Genomic DNA, 8,225 nt, shown 5'->3' on the forward strand with positions numbered 1-8,225 from the left:
GGGGGAGCTGATGGCCATGAAGGTGTGTGCTGGGGGGGAGCTGATGGCCATGAAGGTGCGTGCTCGGGGGAGCTCATGGTCATGAAGGTATGTGCTCAGGGGGGCTGATGGCCATGAAAGTGCGTGCTTGGGGGTGCTGATGGCCATGAAGGTGCGTGCTCGGGGGGGCTGATGGCCATGAAGGTGCATGCTCGGGGGAGCTGATGGTCATGAAGGTGAGTGCTCGGGGGGCTGATGGCCATGAAGGTGCATGCTCTGGGGGGCTGATGGTCATGAAGGTTTGTGCTCAGGGAAGCTCGGGGAGAGTCGGGGAGGGGGGTCTTCAGCAGTACGATCAGAGGCCGCTGGGCACAGGCCAGCTGCTAGGGAGGAGTTGACCCTTCCTGTTGTTACTCCTGCCGACAGGATGTTTTCAGTATGTCTGGGGGTCATTCAGGCTGCACATTTCTCAGGTGGGATTTCTTGGGGCCCAGCTTCAGAACCACATCATTCTCTGAGAGAAGCCAGGTCAGACCGCTACATGATGGAGTAAGTCTCTGTCCACCTGAGGTGACCCAATGCTGGCACCAGGCCCCCTCGGGTTGCTACTGTTAACTTGAGGCAGGGGGAGAACAGGGAGACCAGCTGCAGGACTCAGCGGAGAGCCCTGGCCTCCAGGCACTGGTCCCCTGGTCCACACTGGAGCCCATTCAGGCCACAGCCCCCTCCAGCAAAGTCTGCAGGGCTGTGGTATTGGTGGTTCCCGATCAGACCTGCACGTCGCTGCTGGAGAGTTACCTGCTGGCAATTCTAGAGTGAGGGGAGCTTTCCTGGAAAGCAGGTGCCCCTCATTGTTAAGTGGTGAAACTGCCATCCCAGCAGCAGGACACGCTCCACATGTTTCTGAAGGGGAGGCCATAGCCCCTCACCTGCCACCCGCTCTCAGATGGCAGCTGGGGTGTAATCACAGCTGTCCTATTTGTCTCTGATTCCTGGCACAAGGCTTCAAAAACCTCAGCATGTCTTAACTGATAGGAATGTTTTTGTTATGCTGAGGAGGTGACTCCGGGTAGGCCCCTTGATAGCTTCAGGATGTGGCCTGGTCACCAGAGGGACCCAGTCCATGACAGAAGGTTGGGACTTCCAGCCACCTGATGCCCAGGAAGGGGAGGAAAGACAGAGCTTGAATCCATCATGTAGCCCATGATTTAATCAGTTGTGCCTGTGTGATGAGACCACAATAAAAACCCTGACACTCAGAAAACCTTCCCAGTTGGTGGACATAGTGATGTACCAGGAGGGTGATGTGGCCTGACTCAGTGCAGGGAGCACACAGGGCTCTGCGTTCAGGACTCCGTCGGAATTCCCTGTGCATGCTTGTAATAAAACTGTGATCATTAGCAGAGTACTCTCCTTGGTTCCACAGGATGTCCTAGTGAAGCCCGAGGAAGTTGTGGGTCCCCCCAAATTTGCAGGCAGACAGTCGTGCAGATGGCCTGACATCTCTCCCACAGCAGGCACATGGCAGTGCGTGCCGTGAGGGCAGCCTTTGGGGTCTGTGCTGACTCCGTGTGGTTAGGGTCAGGTTGTTCTGCAGCCCACCCGCTGGTAGAAGCAGAATAACAGCCATGGGGACACAAGTCCCTGTCACTGCAGACCCACAGCAGGGGTGGGAACTTGCCTGGGGCTGCTCCTACAGGTCCTGGGTTGACATAGAGCTTGGCTGCCAGGCCCTGCTGGTGTGGCAAGTTGGGGGCTAAACGCCGTATTCCCAAACCTGCTTCCCAAATTTGGCTGTCCAGCAAGCCAAGGCCTGATTCTACCACGCCTCTGGCTCCCAGGAATCGAGATGCGAGGGAGGTGCTCCTAAGGGTGGAAGGTGCGTCCCACGCAGGACCCAGAGGCAAGTGTGGCAGGCCAGGGTGGATTGTGGTGGTGTTGAGCTAATAGCTGATAACAGGTCTCCCCTGTTGAGATCAATGCTGTCCTCAGAGAAAAACTGTTCTGGTCACAGCGAGAAGTGCTATCACCCATGGTCATCCCAATGCACCCAGGGGCAACTTGGTGACCACGTGCCTGTCCTTGGGGGCTGCTTGAGCTTGGGTCTGGGTGCAGTCGGGGAAGATGCTGGCAGTGGTACCAGCGCAGGAATCGCACCTCCTCCCCAAGCCCAGTCGTTTCCATACTTGCTCCTCTTCCTCCTCCCACTGAGCTCAGACCTCAGCCTCTCTCCAGAGAAGCCTCACTGCTCTTTGGCTGATTTCTCCTCTCATCACTTACATGCCAACCTTTGGGTCCAGATCACAGTGACTCCCCCCCACCCCGCCCATCAGGAGGCCTTTGTGCAGACCTGGTAGCAGGAGCTCTAGGCTGCCTTTCCTTTATGATTCCAAACGTCATACTTCCTTTGGCTAAAGACTGAGGTTTTCCTTCTTATACTCTGGCCAGTGTGGTACAATCGGTTCCGTGGTATTCTGACGAGGAAAGATACTTTTGTTGGAATAAAAGCTCTAATATTACCTTTGCCACTTAAAAATAAAATATGTATTTATCTTAGAAATGTTCTAAAAACATTAAAGCTGGGAGAGAAATAATCTGTAATGACATGATTCAGGGGCAGCCACTGCTGCGTTCCGGCTCGGCCCCCGTCCTGTGGATTTCCTGACACCACACATCAGAGTCCTTTCCTCTTTCTGTGAGTCCCTCCCGGGATGTTGGGGATGTGCGCTCCCGTGCCACATCCACTATCCAGCAGAGCACATCGGATGGCACTGTTTTGTTCTAGGACACAACTGCTGAGAAACTGAACTTTCTAGCATGTTTTCATTCCTTTTATGTCATTTTAATGAGCACCTTTTTATTTCTAGATGGCCTAATCGGTTCTTTTCCAAATCTACTCTTCTTTTTTAATGTCCTATCCTCTCATTATGACTCTTGTTCCTTTATCTGTTTGTATTAGATTTTTGTTTTCTAACTTTTCACATTGTTATTTCTGGTTTTTTGTTGGTTTTTTTTTTTTTTTTTTTTGAGACACAGTCTTACTTTGTTGCCCTGTGTCGAGTGCAGTGGCATCATCATAGCTCACAGCAGCCTCAAACTCCTGGGCTCAAGTGATCCTTTGGCTCAACCTCCCGAGTAGCTGGGACTATAGGTATGTTCCACCATGCCCAGATATTTTTGGTAGAGATGGGAGCCTTGCTCTTGCTCAGGCTGGTTTCAAACTCCTGAGCTCAAGCAATCCACCAGTCTTAGCCTCCTAGAGTGCTGGGATTACGGATGTGAGCTGCCGTGCCCGGCCTCAGCTTCTAGTGTATGCTGATTGTCACTTTGGGCGGCATCTGCTGATTCTGCGTCAGAGCTGTTCCTTTTCATTTCCTTAGTATAGGGCCGGGGGGCGGAGGGTGCGAGTTCCGGCTCATCGTCCGTGGAGGTGGTTTCCCACGGATCCTGGGTTGCAGATGCCCCTACGGGGTGGGTCTTGTCCTGTTTAGGCCTGTTGGGACTGAGGGGTAGAACGAATATTTGTTACATTCTTTGCGTAGGCTTCCTGTACCACACCTACCCATGACTCAGGTTTGAGGTTTGATTCCTCAAAAGAGATTTTTCTTTCTTTTCCTATCCCAAGTCTGAGAGATGACAAGTTTCCTTGCCACATCTCCAGAAAGGAAGTTTTCCAGTCTCTTATTCTTGGCAGTACTTTGAGAGCCCCACTCATGGGGCTGAGGCCCTGCCCCTGCACACACATTAAGCTCCCAGATCTCAGGACCTGCAGACTGGCCGTCGCCTCTGCCAGCCGGCGTCCTGTCCGTCTTGCCGGTCCCCTCTGGCTGAGTTCCCTCTTCATTTCTGGCACCTGTGGATGTATGTTTGTTCTGGAAGCAACTGTCCACATTAGCTCAGTGTTACCAGGATCTTGCTTCTAATGGCAAAAGATGAGAAGCCTTCTGGGTATGGAAACACATTTCATTCCGGTTTCATGTCTGAGCTTCAGGAGAAAGAAGGTTTAGTATATTGTTCTGAGTAGTCACTGAGCACACTGACTAATGTCCGCTGGACCTGAGTTGGACGAGCCTTGCTGGGTCCCTCTAGCTGTTTCCCCACCTTGGAGGGTGGGAACATCTGCCCCTCACTGACTCCCCCAGGAGGGCGCACCAGGCCTGCAGCCTGTTACCTCAGAGAATGGTCACATCAGGGGTGTTGGTGAGCCCATCTCAGGCTAGTGACTCAGCTTTATGAGGGAACCTTTTCAAGTAAGGGGTCATAGAGGTCATAAGGTGGCTGGGCCCAGTGGTCACATGGTGGTGGACTCCCCCCTCCCTTGGCAGCTATGAGGGGACAAGAGCCACGGGTGGGCTCTTCTTGATGGGCAGGAGGCTGTCCAGCTCCGCCAGGAAGCCTGGGTTCGACCCTGGCTCCAACCTTTACCTAGAAGCCATGGGCAGGGGATTCTCCCTGTGTGCCTCAGTTTCCCATCAGTGGAGGTACTCATGATACCTAGTTCAGGTGGGAGGATTAAATGGGTTACTTCAGGTGAACACTTGAACTCTCACATGCTTGATAAAGGCTGGTGGCTGTCATTGTTAGCTGGCTTCTGGCCCCAGGATGGTATTGTCCCATCTGGGGTTCATGTTCAACTTTCCATGGACAACTGTTACTTGAATTATTTAATATACTTTTAGAAGGTATCTGATGAGTAGTCGCTGGTGAAGACTCTGTTGATTCGGTTGGGCCCTCAGAGCAGGCAGGACTGGAGGGAGCTGCTGTGGGTAATCCCACCTGCCGGCCCAGCTGCAGGTGGCAGTGCCATCCGGGACACATGGGGATTGGGAGGGGTGTAGTCAGGCCCAGCCTTCCTCGCATGGGTAACTGACTCTCCTTTATGGCATCTGGCTAACACAGCTCAGCTTCCACGTGCCAGAGAATTGATTTTCAACAAGGCAAAGTGTGCCCACTGGAGGGTTCTAGTTATTACAGAGGTTTTCCTTACATTGAACCACAACCTGCTGACCTGTGGCTTCTACCCATGTGTCTCAGTGCTGGTCTGTCCAGTGACAGCACACGGCCGTGTCCCCACATCAGTCCTTCACATGTGTGGCGACAGCTGTCGTGTCTCCTCCTGGTCATCACACCTTAGCACTGAGGTTATGACTCCCTCGACAGTCTGAGGTTATAGCCAGGGCTCCCTTCTTACTCACCAGCATGGCAGCAGCCAGCCCTGCTCTCAGCTCACGGGGCCTCATCAGCTCTCTGCCCTTTGCTCTGCAGGAGGAGATGGCCGAGCTGAAGGCCCAGCTCTACCTGCTGGAGAAAGAGAAGAAGGCTCTGGAGCTGAAGCTGAGCACGCGGGAGGCCCAGGAGCAGGCCTACCTGGTGCACATCGAGCACCTCAAGTCCGAGGTGGAGGAGCAGAAGGAGCAGCGCACACGGTCCCTCAGCTCCACCAGCAGCGGCGGCAAGGACAAGCCCAGCAAGGTAGGGCTGGCGGCGAGGGGGACGCCCTGGGCTCAGGCCTCACTCACTTCTGCCCCATGACCTCTGGCCACTCCTTGCAGCCCTGCTGCCTCCATCTCTTATAGTTGCATAGGAACTGCAGGTCATCCATCAAAGAAGAAGGTAGCATTCTGAATGTTAAGAAAACCAATCCACATTTTTAAAAAGCTAGATCTCAGCAGTGCCTGCAGCTCAGTGGGTAGGGCGCCAGCCCCATATACCAAGGGTGTCAGATCCAAACCTAGCCCCGGTCAAACTGCAACAACAAAAATAGCCAGGCATTGTGGTGGGTGCCTATAGTCCCAGCTAATTAGGAGGCTGAGGCAAAAGAATTGCCTAAACCCAGGAGCTGGAGGTTGCTAAGAGCTGTGTGATGCCACGGCACTCTACCAAGGGCAATTAAAAAAAAAAAAAAAGCTAGTTCTCACTTTGTGTGATAGTTAAGCTGTGTTCACATATCATGATCCTATCTGATGCAGGCCTCACCCCCTCCTAAACCCCTTTCCCACAGCATTGATAGGCATGTAGTCCCCACTTATCCATGGGGGACATGCTGTGAGACCCCCAAGGGTACTTGGAACCACAGACAGTACTGAGCCTGTGTATTCCTGTTGTTTCCTGTACACATATACTTATGATAAAAGTTCATAAATCAGGCACAGCAAGAGAATAACAGCAATGGCTGGTAATAGACCAATTATGACAACATGTCAGCTCTGCTACTCCTGGGCTTTGGGGTCATTGTTACAGAAAATAAGGACTACTTGAACACAGCATGCAGTAGCGTGACTGCTGGTCTGGTAGCCACAGTGACTACTAAGTGACAAATGGTGGGAAATGTAGACAAAGGGAGGACTCACTTCTCAAGTGGGACGGAGTGAGACAGTGCAAGATTCATCACACTGCACAGAAACAACGCACAAAACTTCTGAATGGTTTATTTCTGGAATGTTGCATTTTATATTTTTGGAGAATGGTTGAGCACGGGTAACAGACTCTAGAAAGCAGCTGCAGATAAGGGGCACCCAGGAACAGGATGTGCAGGAGACTCGAGGCTCCCAGGAAGCCAGAGTTCTCCAAGTGATAAACGGCAGGGTCGGGATTTAACCAGATGTGACTGGTCGGCTCTCTTCCTCCCATGTGCACCCCCCTCCCCCCACCCCCCGACTTCTGTGGGCATTTCTGCTGTCAAGGATGTGGCGTAGGGAGAGGTCAAAGGCAGAGGAGACGGAAGGCAAGTCTTGCCTTGGGAAGCCTGTGTCACCAGAGCATGGGCTGTCTGGTGGCAGAATTTTGCAAACTCACACTCCTACCCAGCTCCAAAGTCTTTTATTTATCTATTTATTTATTTACTTACTTATTTGCAATTTTCAGCCGGGGCTGCATTGGAAGGGGGGAAAACCCTCTAGAACCTAAAGAATTGTGTCCCCATCTGAGGGTTCTCTACACTCTGTATATCCATTTTTCTGTCCCTAATAAATGCAGGTTCTCTAACCCTGGTTAATGTCAGTCCCAGGATGTGTGAGCATATGCTGAGTTGCTGACCCATGAAGTAGCTTCTTGTAGCATAAGTGCAAGGTGTCTCTGGGAGAGTTGTGTCCCTAGGAAGAAAAGAACAGTGTCAATGCTGTGTCGCAGTGAGCTGTTACTCCCTAAAAGGCCAAGAACTGGTGGCTTTACAGATGGCCACAGCTACACCTCCCCCACCCCCACCTGCTAAAGAGCAAGTGGCCCCAGCCAGGCCAGTGTTTCATCTGTCCACAGTTGGTGGCTGTGATTTGGATTTCACAGCATGCTGGGACCAAGGCAACGTGCTGCAGTCAGCTCCATAGGGCACAAAGTCTGTCCTCCAGGAATTTAACATCTGTAAATCTGATGAGCAGGTGATCCCAGTACACTGATATAATGTCCCACATGCCATGGTAGAGGCTACAAGTTGGATACAGAACTCAGACTTGGAGATGCAGGATAGGTTTTCTGGAAGAAATGAACTTCTGAGACCCAGTGGAGAGTGGGAGCCAGTCTGCTGAGGAGGGGCAGGGCAGAGGGCCAGGGACAGGAGGAGCCCCTCCAGGCCAGTGGGGCAGCACACGCAAAGGCCCAGAGGGGAGTGGAGGAACTGCATCAGCTAGTGTGAGCCTGGGGATAGGGAGAAATCATGATGGGTTGTCAGCAGGGCGTGACATGGTGGGGATGGGCTCCAGAGAAGTCACAGTGACAAGTACACTATGAAACCATCCCCCTGAGGCTTGAGGACGGTGTTCTGAGGCCGGCCACATGGTACTGTTTCAGATGGTAGCATCTGGGGCTCAGGAAGATGATATTTTCAGGTCTACACAGACACTTTAAAATCTCTTTTTTGCCATTTGAGCTTGTTAGCAGTCAACTGGGGACAGAGCCTGAGGGACAGAGCCCCAGTGTCTGTGCGTGTGTTCTTAGGGTGTGGTGGATGTAGGTTTCCCACATTCTTGCCAGAAGGCCCATGAACTGAGCCTTCTCCGAGTCTCGGTATTTACTTTGACTGGGAGAAGCGTTGTATTTTTGGAGTGGCTTAAAAGTATGGAAATTTCTCTGATGGAAAAGGCCAGCGGATTTTTTTTCACATTACAGTAAGAAGCTTCATAAGAGTAGCCTGTGTTGGCTCGGCGCCTGTGGCTCAACCGGCTAAGGCGCCAGCCACTTACACCTAAGGTGGCGGGTTCGAATCCCCAGCCCGGACCCGCCAAACAACAATGACGGCTGCAACCAAAAAATAG

The 8,225-nt window shown here is 52.4% G+C and overlaps 1 protein-coding gene across 5 annotated transcripts in view; it reads left to right on the forward strand.

Moving 5' to 3' along the window:
* MCC (mutated in colorectal cancers) overlaps nt 1-8,225 on the forward strand; it is a 137,988-nt gene that overhangs the window by 112,527 nt on the left and 17,236 nt on the right. For all 5 annotated transcript variants that reach the window (XM_023512732.1, XM_023512730.1, XM_023512731.1 and 2 more), the window contains exon 14: nt 5,245-5,451. In XM_023512732.1, the coding sequence (XP_023368500.1) occupies nt 5,245-5,451 (207 nt within the window). The remainder of the gene's footprint in view (nt 1-5,244; nt 5,452-8,225) is intronic.

The sequence above is a fragment of the Otolemur garnettii genome, unplaced genomic scaffold (assembly GCF_000181295.1).
Source record: "Otolemur garnettii isolate 467f Iridium unplaced genomic scaffold, OtoGar3 scaffold00030, whole genome shotgun sequence".
NCBI lineage: Eukaryota > Metazoa > Chordata > Mammalia > Primates > Galagidae > Otolemur > Otolemur garnettii.